The 15,514-nt window shown below is 42.9% G+C and overlaps 7 protein-coding genes across 8 annotated transcripts in view; 2 read left to right on the top strand and 5 right to left on the bottom strand.

Annotated features, from left to right (window-relative positions):
* Positions 1 to 15,514, top strand: part of LOC126562120 (sialin-like) — a 293,788-nt gene that overhangs the window by 85,586 nt on the left and 192,688 nt on the right. The window lies entirely within an intron of this gene.
* LOC126562908 (eukaryotic translation initiation factor 3 subunit J) lies at positions 363 to 1,867 on the bottom strand. Its single transcript, XM_050219506.1, has 6 exons — positions 1,844 to 1,867; positions 1,521 to 1,606; positions 1,162 to 1,266; positions 770 to 1,082; positions 551 to 690; positions 363 to 457 (listed from the first exon to the last, which is right to left on the bottom strand). Exons 1-6 carry the CDS (start codon positions 1,857 to 1,859, stop codon positions 395 to 397), a joined length of 723 nt encoding a protein of 240 aa, XP_050075463.1. The 5' UTR covers positions 1,860 to 1,867; the 3' UTR covers positions 363 to 394.
* LOC126563439 (60S ribosomal protein L29) lies at positions 2,308 to 7,348 on the top strand. 2 transcript variants are annotated; one of them, XM_050220084.1, is made up of 4 exons: positions 2,308 to 2,428; positions 2,503 to 2,562; positions 7,063 to 7,127; positions 7,202 to 7,348. In XM_050220084.1, the coding sequence occupies exons 2-4, from the start codon at positions 2,526 to 2,528 to the stop codon at positions 7,328 to 7,330; spliced, it is 231 nt and encodes a 76-aa protein (XP_050076041.1). In that variant the 5' UTR covers positions 2,308 to 2,428; positions 2,503 to 2,525; the 3' UTR covers positions 7,331 to 7,348. The 2 variants fall into 2 exon arrangements, with proteins under 2 accessions (XP_050076041.1, XP_050076040.1); XM_050220083.1 differs by lacking the exons at positions 7,063 to 7,127; positions 7,202 to 7,348 and adding exons at positions 2,683 to 2,747; positions 2,822 to 2,969.
* Positions 2,999 to 4,529, bottom strand: LOC126562263 (E3 ubiquitin-protein ligase TRAIP-like). Its single transcript, XM_050218719.1, has 2 exons — positions 4,378 to 4,529; positions 2,999 to 4,292 (listed from the first exon to the last, which is right to left on the bottom strand). Exons 1-2 carry the CDS (start codon positions 4,488 to 4,490, stop codon positions 3,068 to 3,070), a joined length of 1,338 nt encoding a protein of 445 aa, XP_050074676.1. The 5' UTR covers positions 4,491 to 4,529; the 3' UTR covers positions 2,999 to 3,067.
* Positions 5,703 to 6,837, bottom strand: LOC126565943 (glutaminyl-peptide cyclotransferase-like). Its single transcript, XM_050223143.1, has 3 exons — positions 6,823 to 6,837; positions 5,964 to 6,753; positions 5,703 to 5,890 (listed from the first exon to the last, which is right to left on the bottom strand). Exons 1-3 carry the CDS (start codon positions 6,835 to 6,837, stop codon positions 5,703 to 5,705), a joined length of 993 nt encoding a protein of 330 aa, XP_050079100.1.
* LOC126562264 (E3 ubiquitin-protein ligase TRAIP-like) lies at positions 7,448 to 8,912 on the bottom strand. Its single transcript, XM_050218720.1, is given in 2 exon segments — positions 7,448 to 8,672; positions 8,758 to 8,912. Coding segments are annotated over 2 exon segments (1,338 nt in total). The 5' UTR covers positions 8,871 to 8,912.
* On the bottom strand, positions 10,072 to 12,080 carry LOC126562526 (glutaminyl-peptide cyclotransferase-like). The gene is made up of 3 exons (XM_050219071.1): positions 11,983 to 12,080; positions 10,344 to 11,133; positions 10,072 to 10,270 (listed from the first exon to the last, which is right to left on the bottom strand). The coding sequence occupies exons 1-3, from the start codon at positions 12,064 to 12,066 to the stop codon at positions 10,083 to 10,085; spliced, it is 1,062 nt and encodes a 353-aa protein (XP_050075028.1). The 5' UTR covers positions 12,067 to 12,080; the 3' UTR covers positions 10,072 to 10,082.

Raw genomic sequence — 15,514 nt, 5'->3', positions numbered from 1 at the left:
GGGTGTTTCCTGCCTCCCCAACTATCTCCCCCTCTCTCTTTGAGACTGTCATGCAATTAGTTATCAAAAAACGAGTTGAAATGTAACAAAACTGTATCAAGTAACACTGAGGATACACACAGCTAATGTAAATAGTCTTACCTTTATTACCCTACAGTCGTGCTGCTTTACCATTGTGTAGTTTTTTTATGTATGTCCGTGTGTATTTTCAAATTCTCCTATCCACTGCTTCCCACACAGCATAATGCACGTGGGGTTGCGATCAACTTCTTCCACGGCATTCCGACTCCGAGAACTGTGACGATGATGGCGATGGTGTGTTGTTGTTTCTGACGACGACGAGGGCATTATTGATGCTGTAGGTTCCAACCGACATGTGCACCAACATGCACCGTTACATGAAATCATCGTAATCATCGTAATCATCATACTTTGTGGCATATTCGTTCAGCGTCGTCTGAAAAAGGCGAAAAGGAAGAGAGAATAATTCAGGTTCTCATGGTTACCTAGGATGCCTAGGATGGTTGAGATGCAATAGTGTGCCACTCACATTTTCGCCCTCAACACGCAACTTCGCTTTCACTTTAATGCCTTTGGTCTTCTTTGGCTTGTCACCTTTTTCGACCTTTTGCTTTTCCAAGTACAAGTTATCTAGGGTAGTTTTAGCTTTTCTGATGTTGTTTGATGATACTGTAACAAAAGAGGATGGAAATTATCACGGCCGTCGTGTGTTAGCAGTATGTATCCTCCATCACAAGCGCATACTTACAGCTGGCAAATACTTTAAGTAGTAGCTCTTCTAAAAATCCTTGATACTCGGTATGCGCACGGTAGTTGGAGAGCTTTTTGCTAATCGCTTCGGCTAGTTCGCTAAATTCTTCCTTCGTAGTCGGATGCATACCATCGATACCGTTGCTCGATGACATCGGCCCAATGCCTAGCGTTTCCATGGCCGTTTGGAGGTCATTTTCTTCCTGGAGCTTCTGCAATCGTCGCTTTTCGGCCAACCTTTGTTCCGGTGTTAGGTTTGCTTCATCTTCCTCCTCCCTTTGCAGCCGTTCTAGCTCTTCTTTTTTAAGTTTCTAAAATGAATCGATCAAATGCGTTAAGGCACACTCTGTCCACATGGTACACGGGGCTATTTACTTCTTTTTCTAGAACCTTCTGTTGCACAGTTTTCTTCGGTTTGGCATTTTTAGTTGGTGTATCTTCCAGCTTCGGCACATCTTTCTTCTCTTCCTCCTCATCGTCATCCTCCCAGTTGTCCTGAAGATGGGAAAGCAAAACATTACTAAAAATGATTCGTTAAATCTATTTCCGCGCGTGTATCGTTGAGGAATGATGACGTTAGCTGTTCCCTGTGTTGGTATATTGTTTAACCGGTAGTGAGTAGTGGGGCTGCACATTGGTTGATAGTCACGGCAGCAAACAGGAATTCAATTCCCAATTCACTTTCTACTGGAACTCCACTTGCCACGCATGGTAACTACACGCATGCACTTTGGGCCAAATTCGCATACCTTTACATCATCCTCGTCCTCACCAGCCCACTTGTTCACGTCCGCCTTGGCAAACAGCTGCTCGGCCTTCTGTTCCGCCAATGCTTCTGTAAAGAAGATGCACCCCACAGATTACGTTACGTTACGAAAGTATTTATAGTCATGGCACCACGGGGATGCACTGTTCTGCTTCTGTGCCATTTTCAAACATTGCCACCGTCCTCGCACAATCCCGTTCCTGTGATAATCACCGTCGTGGCACACTACTGGTGAAAGCACGGAAAAAACAATGCACGTAGGATGTGGAAAACGGTGCACGAAAAATGAAAACGACCCTAACGTACCCCAATCTTCCTCCATCGTGCAAAAAAAGAGATTAGAAACTGAGCTCGGGTTGCACTATTATTTGCCAGCAAATTGTTGTGCCTTGTCCTTCGAGAAAACCCTTCTCCAAGCAGAACAAACGTCGTGGATAACTTTTGCCCTTCTTTTTTCGATTGTGTATTTTTTACATCTTTTTGACAACTGGTGACAGGAGGTGAACTTACGAGTGTGGAAAGGTACCATCGTTAGCCGCGTGGTATACAAACGAAAAATATTAGAAAAATACTTTTTCATGAAAAATTGCTGTTATAATTCACTATATTTGATCGTAAATCAGGTTATTTGTTTTCAATTCGATCAGCAATTTTAGCTTCTAGCCACAAGTTTCTTCTAAATATGTACAAAAATAAAATGTTAGTTTGTCCTCCAAGTGACCAACTAGGATATACTGATATTTTATACCAGATTTTGAACTGGCAAATTGACAGCTCAATTTCCGTGCTCGTGACGTTTGAAATGTCAATCATTTGTAGCTCTCTTTCCGGTTGCCAACTTTCGCTTGGAAGGTTGTTTTCGGTATCATCAAAAAGTATTTTTTGATCAAGGTTCGTGTAAAGCAAAAAAATTCTTTTGCCCCTTGTACCATTCGCCCAATAATTGACGGCTCTTCTTCCCGCAGGTGTAAACGAACAGTCAGCCAAGATGGCCAAGTCCAAGAATCATACCAATCACAACCAGAGTAAGTGAGACATCCTGGAGTCTGTGTGCTTTTTTTGGCGATTGGTGCCGGAAAGCGGACTAACCACAGAAAGTGCTAGTTTAGTAGAGTATCGCTTTAACTGTTCCTCTTACCTTTCAGACCAAAAGGCACATAAGAACGGTATCAAGAAGCCCAAGCGCAAGCGTCATGAGTCGAAGCGTGGTGTAAGTAAACACGGTGCTTCGTGGAAGATACGTTGTTCCTAATCCGCGTTGTTTTCCTTTCTTCCGCTCAACAGATGTGCCAGAAGTTCCTGCGCAATCTTCGATTCTCGAAGAAGGGTAACGTTTCGCACGAGGAATCGCTGAAGCGCGCCGAGGAACGCAAGGCCAAGTACGCTGGTCAGCCCGCTCCCGTGAAGCTGTAGAAAGTATGGCAAGAAGTGTACCGCGTATAAATATTTTCATACGTGGGTGTGAAGAAATAAAACTAAAGCGCTAAAATTACAACGAATAGTTTATTTAAATACAATTAAAAGACGCGCCTACTCAAAAATAGAATCTAGATCATCTAAACTAAGCAAATTTGCTCCTTTCTCCGGGCTCATCACCGACGAAGGATGTCTAGTAAGTTTGCCCGCTTTCAGCCTTGCCGTAACGGTAGAAGAAGTCAGTGTGAATCGTGGTCCAGCCAGACTGGTGCTTTCCTCCTCTGCCTTGCTTTCGTGTTTGTTCTCATCTTGTACGGCGCTGGAAGACTTGACTACCGGGGCAAGTCCGGAGGTTGGTTCAGCAATTCTTTTCTTTGAAAAGATGGAATATTTGTTGTTAAGACCCCCGTTCAGCTTTGGTTTCTCGACAGCACTAGCACTAGATGTGGATGGGGCAGGATTTGCGCTTAAACCTCCGCGCATGAGTGGCGCAAGCCCAATACTGCTTGTCTTAACACGAAGGTAGGGTGAATTGGAGTCTATAATTTTGCGCACCTTCTCCGACAGGGGCGTACTGTTGTTGAGGTCTGGCACTGGACGCTTCCGGCCGATCTTTGGCCGTTGATCCGGTGTGTTCGGTACAATTTCACCCGGCGAACCAACGCTTTCGGTCGACGTATTGATGCATAATTCTTTTGCCTGTTGCTTCAGTTGCTGTTCAAGCTGATATATTTCACTATCGGACGCGGACAGTTTCTCTTCCAGCGCTTTAATCTTTCTGCGCTGATCTATCTCGTTATTTTGAAGATGCGTTATCCGTTCCGATTGCGTTTTTCGCTTCATCTCTTGGGCTTGCAGCTCACGTTTCAGTGCAACGGCTAGTGTAATGGCCGCTTCACGGCTCATATTATTTGTAAGCATCTGTTCCACCTCTTGGGCGGTATCGTCCAGCGCTTGCTTTATCACCATGTACAACTGCAGCTTCGTTTGCGCGTCCTCGAGCTCTTTCTGTACCTTTACCAACGTTTTCAGATGTCCTCGCATCATGTCCAGCTCGTGCTTCATCGCAAACATGGCCGTATTTTTGCTCCGAATCTCCTCTTCCAAGCCCAGCAATGTTTTACGCATCTTTTTTTGTTCGGTTTTATGTTGCGCTGCATTGGCTTCGCACCCCTTTAGCAACTTTTCCTGTTCACGTATTTTCAGCGTAAGATTGTCCAGCTTTTCCAACAACGACGCACTGTCCTCGGTCGTATCGAGATTGGCCGTAACATTGAAGTACACTTTGATTAGTCTTGTTGCAATGCAACGTTCTCGGCACTGGGGACATGTTTTAGATCTACAAAAAAAAATTAAAAAAGAAAGGTTCCATCATAACACGGACATCTTCCCGGTGGACCACAACAATCCGGCGGATCGCTTACCTTTCAAGCCATTGAAGCAGGCACAGATGATGGAACATGTGGCCACATGGTGTAATATTTACTTCGGCCGATGGTACAAATATATCAGAACAGATGGGGCACACTAAATTCATCTTAAGGCTAGTAATAGACGGTAACAAATGAGTTAAAAGAAAGATAAATGCAGAATACGCGCGCGCGCCCGTTTCGGTGTGGAAAAGCAATGCTTCTTCTTCGCATTCTTCTTCCCAGGTTGACAAGGTACGGTCAACCGTACATTCTGCTAAATAAAGTCTGTCGTTTCAAAATCGTGCAGAAAAAACGCTTTTCACGAAAATGATTATTTATATTTACTAGTAATGATTGTTCGCTACTATCTTTTATTTTACTTAATGAAGTATTTCGGAACGGGCAGCGACAAATGTTTTGAAAAAAGTTAACATTTTAAATTTGATGTTGTGTCAAGCGCTCATTTACAGTGCGGGGTTCAATACTTCTCAATCGGTCGCGAGGTAAACAAACCGGTGAACCTTTCGCAGCGAGGAACTCAGAGTTCCTCGCTTGTTACCGGGCAATTTAGATTTTACTAACGTTTTCTTTCACCAAATTTTCTTAATTTTCTTATTTTGTGCAGTGAATGTGATTGATAAGTGAATGTGATAAGTAAAGTGCGAAAAAATCAACGATGGAACATTGATGTACCCAGCAGCAACAGATGGAGCCACGTTTGACCTGAGTCCACGATAGTAAAGGTATGTGGTTCTTGGAAATGTAAGCTAGAAACAAAAGGAACGAAAGATGATATTTATGAATATTCATCAACCAAAACAACACCCTCAAAGGGTTGTGCTTTTTTCAGGACGAATGGTACGGTGATGTAGACCCAAGCAATTAGTTATGTAAATTAGTAAATCATACTCCTTATGATTAAGCTAGGCAATGGTATTTTCATGAATTAGTCGCCTCTCTTTAGAACCGTCTGTGAACCAACGTTTCTCAATAAGTAATACGTTTAGTGCTGAATCCAGGCTTGCGAACTGTTCCACGACAAGGTTCTAAGAGCAATATCAAATGACAAATTAACTAAGTATCTTAAGATTGGTCAATTGTCTCTGGGCGTCGAGGTCTCTTGCTGATAGTCCTCCTTCTACTGTAGCCACCTGCAATAGTAAATTATTAAGGCTAGCTAACGCAGTCTTCACCAAACACACAAAGGAATCATCAATTTATTTAACTCCCTCAAAACAAAACAGTACTTTTAATACGATGCTGCTAAACACGGTGAGATCATGTTCCTGGTCCGTCTTTTTGCAAAGCTTTATGAACAATGTGTGCACGCACTATTATTACTGCAAGCATGTTTGCTCCGAACGTCCATATTTGCTGTTGCAAAACGTTAAATGTTCTAGCATAAATATTCGTAAAATAGCGTTAACGTTCTTGATCGTAGGCCGGCTCAGGTTAGCTTCGTTGTCTTCCGGTTTGTGCCAGTGTTTGGGAAACGGAACGGGAATCAAATGTAGCACTGGGATGTCTAGAAGAAGAAAAATAAAATGTATTGCTTTAAAACCTGCACTACACACTTGATTCGCTTTAATGCATCTTACTTCTCTTCAGGAAAGGAAGATGATCGTCTTCGATCCGATTGTACAACGTTTGATCGAGAAACATCTCGCTGCTCTTCGGATCCTTCACCAGAAGTTTGTTCTGCCGAAGTGTGTTCTCGATCTTACTTAACCGTCGCTGGTAGTTGCGTGTGTTGGGAAAGAAGTTGTAGAACTTTGGATTCTCACTGCCAATCAAATCCAACAGCACCAGCAACTGGACGCGATCGATTTCACGCATCGATTTGCCCAAAGCCTTCGAAACGTACGGTGCGGTAGTCCATTTGGTGGCCAAATGTTTCGAACCGTACAGCGAATCAGTTGCGGACCACTTGCGGAAGGCTTCCTCCCCATCGAAGAACAGCAACATCAAGCTTAGGTCGGTATTGTTGCGCAGCAGCTTCAGTGCTGATTCGGTAGTTTTCGCTAAATTCAGCATCATTGCACAGGGGACGGCAGAATCGACCGCACCAACGAATGCGTGCTCGCGAAAGTATTTACTATCGTAGTGACAGGCGAGGGCTAGATATTTGTCCGCATCCGGATTCAGTTTGCCCACGATGTTGGTAAATTTTAGCATTCCAAAATGCGGTGCCTTCTGGTTGAACTCGTCCAGCTCCACGGTGAAGCCAAGAGTTTTGAGCTCCTGGATGATACTGCGCTTGACCTCACTGTGTGTGGCTGTTCCAACGATTCGGGGTTTGAGGATGCTTTTGAGCATGCTGTCGAAGTGGGATTCATTCGTACGTGTCGACACGATTCGTATCTGTTCAAGCGTCAGTTGACCATAGCTCTGAAAATTGATAAATGGTAAATGAATTTGAATTAATCATATCAAAATAAAGCCCATCTCGAATGCAACCGTTGCAGTATCCATAATACGCCCACAATGAATGGGAAGTTACTGCAGCATGACGATTTAATATTTGCAACGTTTCGAGTGCATTGAACTCAATTTTGAAAGAGACGAAATAAATACTCTACAGCGCAATAGTAGAGAATAGCTATTCAATTTATGCATTTTATTCTATGCTAATTGCACCAGGAAGTAGACCCGGTTGCGAATGAACCGAACAAAGCGGACGTGACTCTTACCTTTCAGACCAAAAGGCACATAAGAACGGTATCAAGAAGCCCAAGCGCAAGCGTCATGAGTCGAAGCGTGGTGTAAGTAAACACGGTGCTTCGTGGAAGATACGTTGTTCCTAATCCGCGTTGTTTTCCTTTCTTCCGCTCAACAGATGTGCCAGAAGTTCCTGCGCAATCTTCGATTCTCGAAGAAGGGTAACGTTTCGCACGAGGAATCGCTAAAGCGCGCCGAGGAACGCAAGGCCAAGTACGCTGGTCAGCCCGCTCCCGTGAAGCTGTAGAAAGTATGGCAAGAAGTGTACCGCGTATAAATATTTTCATACGTGGGTGTGAAGAAATAAAACTAAAGCGCTAAAATTACAACTAATAGTTTATTTAAATACAATTATAAGACGCGCCTACTCAAAAATAGAATCTAGATCCTCTAAACTAAGCAAATTTGCTCCTTTCTCCGGGCTCATCACCGACGAAGGATGTCTAGTAAGTTTGCCCGCTTTCAGCCTTGCCGTAACGGTAGAAGAAGTCAGTGTGAATCGTGGTCCAGCCAGACTGGTGCTTTCCTCCTCTGCCTTGCTTTCGCGTTTGTTCTCATCTTGTACGGCGCTGGAAGACTTGACTACCGGGGCAAGTCCGGAGGTTGGTTAAGCGTTTCTTTTCTTCGAAAAGATGGAATATTTGTTGTTAAGACCCCCGTTCAGCTTTGCTTTCTCGACAGCACTAGCAATAGATGTGGATGGGGCAGGATTTGCGCTTAAACCTCCGCGCATGAGTGGCGCAAGCCCAATACTGCTTGTCTTAACACGAAGGTAGGTTGATTTGGAGTCTATAATTTTGCGCACCTTCTCCGACAGGGGCGTACTGTTGTTGAGGTCTGGCACTTGACGCTTCCGGCCGATCTTTGGCCGTTGATCCGGTGTGTTCGGTACAATTTCACCCGGCGAACCAACGCTTGCGGTCGACGTATTGATGCATAATTCTTTTGCCTGTTGCTTCAGTTGCTGTTCCAGCCGATATATTTCACTATCGGACGCGGACAGTTTCTCTTCCAGCGCTTTAATCTTTCTGCGCTGATCTATCTCGTTATTTTGAAGATGCGTTATCCGTTCCGATTGCGTTTTTCGCTTCATCTCTTGGGCTTGCAGCTCACGTTTCAGTGCAACGGCTAGTGTAATGGCCGCTTCACGGCTCATATTATTTGTAAGCATCTGTTCCACCTCTTGGGCGGTATCGTCCAGCGCTTGCTTTATCACCATGTACAACTGCAGCTTCGTTTGCGCGTCCTCGAGCTCTTTCTGTACCTTTACCAACGTTTTCAGATGTCCTCGCATCATGTCCAGCTCGTGCTTCATCGCAAACATGGCCGTATTTTTGCTCCGAATCTCCTCTTCCAAGCCCAGCAATGTTTTACGCATCTTTTTTTGTTCGGTTTTATGTTGCGCTGCATTGGCTTCGCACGCCTTTAGCAACTTTTCCTGTTCACGTATTTTCAGCGTAAGATTGTCCAGCTTTTCCAACAACGACGCATTGTCCTCGGTCGTATCGAGATTGGCCGTAACATTGAAGTACACTTTGATTAGTCTTGTTGCAATGCAACGTTCTCGGCACTGGGGACATGTTTTAGATCTACAAAAAAAAATTAAAAAAGAAAGGTTCCATCATAACACGGACATCTTCCCGGTGGACCACAACAATCCGGCGGATCGCTTACCTTTCAAGCCATTGAAGCAGGCACAGATGATGGAACATGTGGCCACATGGTGTAATATTTACTTCGGCCGATGGTACAAATATATCAGAACAGATGGGGCACACTAAATTCATCTTAAGGCTAGTAATAGACGGTAACGAATGAGTTAAAAAAAAGATAAATGCAGAATACGCGCGCGCGCCCGTTTCGGTGTGGAAAAGCAATGCTTCTTCGTCGCATTCTTCTTCCCAGGTTGACAAGGTACGGTCAACCGTACATTCTGTTAAATAAAGTCTGTCGTTTCAAAATCCTGCAGAAAAAACGCTTTTCACGAAAATGATTATTTATATTTACTAGTAATGATTGTACACGACTATCTTTTATTTTACTTAATAAAGTACTTCGGAACGGGCAGCGGCAAATGTTTTGAAAAAAGTGAACATTTTAAATTTGATGTTGTGTCAAGCGCTCATTTACAGTGCGGGGTTCAATACTTCTCAATCGGTCGCGAGGTAAACAAACCGGTGAGCCATTCACAGCGAGGAACTCAGAGTTCCTCGCTTGTTACCGGGCAATTGAGATTTTACTAACGTTTTCTTTCACCAAATTTTCTTAAGTTTCTTATTTTGTGCAGTGAATGTGATTGATAAGTGAATGTGATAAGTAAAGTGCGAAAAAATCAACGATGGAACATTGATGTACCCAGCAGCGACAGATGGAGCCACGTTTGACCTGAGTCCGCGATAGTAAAGGTATGTGGTTCTTGGAAATGTAAGCTAGAAACAAAAGGAACGAAAGATGATATTTATGAATATTCATCAACCAAAACAACACCCTCAAAGGGTTGTGCTTTTTTCAGGACGAATGGTACGGTGATGTAGACCCAAGCAATTAGTTATGTAAATTAGTAAATCATACTCCTTATGATTAAGCTAGGCAATGGTATTTTCATGAATTAGTCGCCTCTCTTTAGAACCGTCTGTGAACCAACGTTTCTCAATAAGTAATACGTTTAGTGCTGAATCCAGGCTTGCGAACTGTTCCACGACAAGGTTCTAAGAGCAATATCAAATGACAAATTAACTAAGTATCTTAAGATTGGTCAATTGTCTCTGGGCGTCGAGGTCTCTTGCTGATAGTCCTCCTTCTACTGTAGCCACCTGCAATAGTAAATTATTAAGGCTAGCTAACGCAGTCTTCGCCAAACACACAAAGGAATCATCAATTTATTTAACTCCCTCAAAACAAAACAGTACTTTTAATACGATGCTGCTAAACACGGTGAGATCATGTTCCTGGTCCGTCTTTTTGCAAAGCTTTATGAACAATGTGTGCACGCACTATTATTACTGCAAGCATGTTTGCACCGAACGTCCATATTTGCTGTTGCAAAACGTTAAATGTTCTAGCATAAATATTCGTAAAATAGCGTTAACGTTCTTGATCGTAGGCCGGCTCAGGTTAGCTTCGTTGTCTTCCGGTTTGTGCCAGTGTTTGGGAAACGGAACGGGAATCAAATGTAGCACTGGGATGTCTAGAAGAAGAAAAATAAAATGTATTGCTTTAAAACCTGCACTACACACTTGATTCGCTTTAATGCATCTTACTTCTCTTCAGGAAAGGAAGATGATCGTCTTCGATCCGATTGTACAACGTTTGATCGAGAAACATCTCGCTGCTCTTCGGATCCTTCACCAGAAGTTTGTTCTGCCGAAGTGTGTTCTCGATCTTACTTAACCGTCGCTGGTAGTTGCGTGTGTTGGGAAAGAAGTTGTAGAACTTTGGATTCTCACTGCCAATCAAATCCAACAGCACCAGCAACTGGACGCGATCGATTTCACGCATCGATTTGCCCAAAGCCTTCGAAACGTACGGTGCGGTAGTCCATTTGGTGGCCAAATGTTTCGAACCGTACAGCGAATCAGTTGCGGACCACTTGCGGAAGGCTTCCTCCCCATCGAAGAACAGCAACATCAAGCTTAGGTCGGTATTGTTGCGCAGCAGCTTCAGTGCTGATTCGGTAGTTTTCGCTAAATTCAGCATCATTGCACAGGGGACGGCAGAATCGACCGCACCAACGAATGCGTGCTCGCGAAAGTATTTACTATCGTAGTGACAGGCGAGGGCTAGATATTTGTCCGCATCCGGATTCAGTTTGCCCACGATGTTGGTAAATTTTAGCATTCCAAAATGCGGTGCCTTCTGGTTGAACTCGTCCAGCTCCACGGTGAAGCCAAGAGTTTTGAGCTCCTGGATGATACTGCGCTTGACCTCACTGTGTGTGGCTGTTCCAACGATTCGGGGTTTGAGGATGCTTTTGAGCATGCTGTCGAAGTGGGATTCATTCGTACGTGTCGACACGATTCGCATCTGTTCAAGCGTCAGTTGACCATAGCTCTGAAAATTGATAAATGGTAAATGAATTTGAATTAATCATATCAAAATAAAGCCCATCTCGAATGCAACCGTTGCAGTATCCATAATACGCCCACAATGAATGGGAAGTTACTGCAGCATGACGATTTAATATTTTCAACGTTTCGAGTGCATTGAACTCAATTTTGAAAGAGACGAAATAAATACTCTACAGCGCAATAGTAGCTATTCAATTTATGCATTTTATTCTATGCTAATTGCACCAGGAAGTAGACCCGGTTGCGAATGAACGGAACAAAGCGGTACCGGGAATTCTGATTTGCAATAATTACATCACGCTGGCATTCTACTTTCACTGCTAAGCATACATATTTATTTTGTGTTCAATCAACTCTTGGAGCTGATTGTGCCCATGTTGCAGAAAAAGGATATTCTACCACCATGCTGCAATCAACCCTACAGAACAGCATGTGTTTAAGACTTAACCACCCCCAGTGGAGCCTTAATGATAATGCATGTGTCGGTTGCAAATCTTTGCGGGTGTTTCCTTATCAGCTGGAAGCCAATGAGCAGAGCCGAGTCCTTTTTTTTTTTTGCAAAAAAAGGATTACATTTAAAGAAGGAAACAAACCATTCTTTAAAGCCTTGCGATTTGAAATATGCTTCCAAAATGTAACGAATATATTTAAAAAAAACCTTCTCTTTTTAATGACATTCAGTAAAACATTTATTCATCTAACGGCACAAAGCAACAGTCGAACATTGCTAGTAGCAAGGTTGATGAAAGTGAAACACGGTTCTATCATAAACCACGCAAACGGGCTCAGAGCTCCCCCCACTGCAAATAAAAACACAAGAAGCGTTACCTACCTGTTGAATCGGTAATATCGTGAAGGTCACTAGAAGGCAGGAAACGATTCGTAGCCACTCCATTCCGCTGCTAACGGTGTACATTTTTGCTGTTCGATTTGATGCTTTGTTTAGCTATGCTTGCAAGTTGTTATTTTGTAAGTCTCTCTGTGGAAGCTGTTGACAAACTGATAACAAGCCGGTGCTAGTTCCGGCTGAACGAAGTCTTCTTCACCAACACTTAACCACACAACTCACTGTTAATCTATGCTGCTCATTGTTGTGTTAATTGAACTGGTTTTTAACTAAAAAAATCACTATTCTAATATTGTTGATGTGCTCCTCTCAGGCAGTGTGTAGTTGTGACGTGACGTACAGCAAACTGGTAGGTTACAAAATCACGCAAAAATCACCGACCGACTGACGATCGAGCTTGAGACGTGTAGTGAAAGTTACCCAACACGACTGACCGACCGACCGAGCGCGATGACGTGCAAACATTGAATGGAGCACACCCGAACAACGCACTCACTTGCATGTAAGTCGTGCTGGCATGCTGGCTTTGGGGAGTTACTGAAATACCGTACCACTCCACACCCAAGGATTCTCCCCACCTCTCGCCCGGGGGACAGTTTTATGTCTTGCTTCGTTGCTCTGGGCACAGCCGGTGGTGGTGTGATGGTTGCATATGAGGAATTTCCAGCCCGCTTCACTAGACACAGCCTCACAGTGTTAGGACACAGTGCGGGATAAGTTTTGTCTGCTGCTCTTCAATAGTAACTTATTCAAGATTAATTTTGTTGTGTGTTAGAAATACTTTAAGTATAACAAAAAATGTGTCCCGAAAACTTTGGAGCTTTTCAAAAGGATGTTTTAAAATACTAACTCAACAACATACAAGTAAATGGATAGCCATTAGCTGCTTCTCTCGCCTAGGTTACGCACTGTCAAACCATCGAACACGTGGGCGCTCAGCCATGCATTATCACATTTTAAGGACTACAAACTGATAACGAGAAGAGCATAGCGACCGTGACAAATAACGTACTGTGCGGGAAGGGAAAAGAACATTCGAAAAAGGAAAGACTTCGTGTGATAAAGCAAGTCTAAAAACTAACCCAGGAACAGGGACAGATGCGAGAGACTATCGGAAATCAAGACGCCAACGTTTTACCGAGGGAGGATGAGCAAGCCAAGACGATATGCCTTAAAATCGAACAAACAGCACGAGATGAACTGGAGCAAGGACCGATAGTTCGCCGCTACCGGAGAGTGTGGCATAGAGTGAAGGCCTAAGGAAGGCGAGAGAAAGATGAAAATGTGGAAAAGCAGATTAAAGGACGATTCAAGGATATAGCACTACCCCCAGCATCGTCGCCTGGGCTGGCTTCTGGAATGTGGAACCGAGAGAGATGAGAGTTGCTGTGGTAGTGGTGGTCTTGTTTTGCGGATGATGGACGGTAATCGGTGTTTGGAGCAAGTTTCGCTTTGCTCATCCTCCGCCTGTGTGTCAAACGCGGTCGAAAATCCTGGCAAATCGTCTGTTATTGATGCGAGAAGATGAGCCTGTTTGTATGTGACATGATTAGTATTATAAGGGGTTCGATTACGCAAAAATGTGTGAGTTATTCCTGGAAAGGAAAAATCTTAGTGGCTCTAAATAGACATTTTTTTTAAATACTGTTTACAAAAATAAGCAAACACGAATGACGTTGATTTCCAATTAATTTAAATGCTTTTCCTTTGGTACTTTTAGTGATAGTGTTGTTATCGGGAGTGATTGTACGGTAACGATAATGGGGCACACTGATGAGAATGATTGATTTCCGGCTCGTTTGTGCGGTTCAGTCAAAAACGACTACCACCTACTGCTTTACGACAAATTAAATGTCATATCCATCACATTTTATGTCCTATGTGGCCTGTTGCGTGCACACAAATAGGATCGTTACTGTGGCAGCATTGGAAGCCGATATCAGTGTACCGATATCCGTTTGTGTAGCATCTGACGATTAGGCAAGCACGTAACCAGAGTAAGGAATCTGGCAACTGTAAGATTTAAATAGTAATCCCAAGGGATTTTTGAGCATATGGCTTAATTATGCAATGCATGCATGTGGTACTTTTGTATGCAGACGAATAAGCAGACGGCCTGGTATTTGGTGGGATTAAATATGATGTTGGTTAAACTATGAGCTACTATGGGCAATTAAGATTTAACGATGAAGAATTGTTGGAAGATGTACTTTTAAAACATATGAATTGAGTAGTTTAATTTCAATTTAATAATATTATAATAGCTAATGATGTTCACAAGATAATAAAACAACAATGCCTCACAATAAAGAGAATAAAGAATACACGTTAGGTCCGTAGAATCCGAACAAGTGTCCGTAGATCCAGGGTTTAGATGCATATAATTGATCTGTTGAATCACTTAGTGGAATCTTTCAAATGGATAGTGGAATATTGCAAGCCTCTTGTGGACATCTATTTGAACCATTACCCTAAGTGATCCTACTATTCCACTATACGGATTGAAACGTCTTATCATCGATCACTTCTGAAAGTAAAGCGTTTTGTCGTTGTATAATCTTTTTTCCACAGTCATTGTGAACGTTTGGAGAATAAATATGGATGCAAAATCTCTCATCTCATTATATTCACAGACCTCGCCCCAGATGTGCACGGACCGGTACATAATTTGGCTAAAATTAAAAGGTCTCCCCCAAAATCTCCAAAACCTCACCGGATGTATGTGGGGTGTGCATGTTTTGCATGTGGAACTTGTAAAACAAAAGACGTGTTTTAACATAGCTCTACAGCCAATAACTGTGTGACAATTCCCCCTATTTCCCCGGAGAGCGTTGTGCGAGACCGATCCGTTATTTGCAACGAATGGACGGTGTGTGCGCAGCGAACTGTAAATTTATGTAAATAATTTTCTCCCTTACAGTAACATGAACAGTCCCGAAAAAGATGTATTTTTAGCTTGAACAGAATGTTTGACACACCTGCCCGCTAATGGTGAAACAATTTCAATTCGGTTTCACTGTTTCTGTAAAGCATCCGAAACTTAAGCACACTGCTTCTCTTTTGACATATTGTATATTCTTGATACGGTAAGATTACATTGGATAAATTACAACAATTTTACCTTCACAACCTGTTCCTGTTTTTGTTTTGTCCTGAACCCTCCGTATCACATAAAGCGCCGTTCCACTTTCGGAACGAGTTACGATTTCGAACTGTTACGACGTTTTGGTTTAAGGATTAGCGAATAAATAAAACTTTTCGTAACATACATAATGCCTGTCTGCTTCCTTTTTCCTGTTGAAGCAACTTTTGCTTATGAAATCTGTATCTGTTCTTTATCACGTCCACCTGCAATGCGTTCGTAGTTGTAGATGGTTTGGAACTTCCTTTAAAAACAATCTACTATCCTCGTATTCGACAAGGATTAGTTTTTTTGCCGTTGGATCCAACAGCCTTACAAACTAACCCATTTTCCATACAATGATTTGCTATCCTAAATACGTATCTTTATCATAAA

This window comes from Anopheles maculipalpis, chromosome 3RL, assembly GCF_943734695.1.
Source record: "Anopheles maculipalpis chromosome 3RL, idAnoMacuDA_375_x, whole genome shotgun sequence".
NCBI lineage: Eukaryota > Metazoa > Arthropoda > Insecta > Diptera > Culicidae > Anopheles > Anopheles maculipalpis.
The sequence above is the reverse complement of the archived record's forward strand: the minus strand, read 5'-3'. Positions and strand labels throughout refer to the sequence as shown.

Coding starts and splice junctions, on each gene's coding strand:
- LOC126562908 (XM_050219506.1), bottom strand. Junction 1,267..1,520: donor AGGACGAGGATGATGTAAAG/GTATGCGAATTT, acceptor TCCCATCTTCAG/GACAACTGGGAGGATGACGA. Junction 1,083..1,161: donor AGAAAACTGTGCAACAGAAG/GTTCTAGAAAAA, acceptor GATTCATTTTAG/AAACTTAAAAAAGAAGAGCT.
- LOC126563439 (XM_050220084.1), top strand. CDS start 2,526: ATGGCCAAGTCCAAGAATCATACCAATCACAACCAGA. Junction 2,563..7,062: donor TCATACCAATCACAACCAGA/GTAAGTGAGACA, acceptor CTTACCTTTCAG/ACCAAAAGGCACATAAGAAC. Junction 7,128..7,201: donor GTCATGAGTCGAAGCGTGGT/GTAAGTAAACAC, acceptor TCCGCTCAACAG/ATGTGCCAGAAGTTCCTGCG.
- LOC126562263 (XM_050218719.1), bottom strand. CDS start 4,490: ATGAATTTAGTGTGCCCCATCTGTTCTGATATATTTGTACCATCGGCC. Junction 4,293..4,377: donor CTGCTTCAATGGCTTGAAAG/GTAAGCGATCCG, acceptor TTTTTTTTGTAG/ATCTAAAACATGTCCCCAGT.
- LOC126565943 (XM_050223143.1), bottom strand. Junction 5,891..5,963: donor TCTTCCTTTCCTGAAGAGAA/GTAAGATGCATT, acceptor TTCTTCTTCTAG/ACATCCCAGTGCTACATTTG.
- LOC126562526 (XM_050219071.1), bottom strand. CDS start 12,066: ATGTACACCGTTAGCAGCGGAATGGAGTGGCTACGAATCGTTTCCTGC. Junction 11,134..11,982: donor CGATATTACCGATTCAACAG/GTAGGTAACGCT, acceptor ATCAATTTTCAG/AGCTATGGTCAACTGACGCT. Junction 10,271..10,343: donor TCTTCCTTTCCTGAAGAGAA/GTAAGATGCATT, acceptor TTCTTCTTCTAG/ACATCCCAGTGCTACATTTG.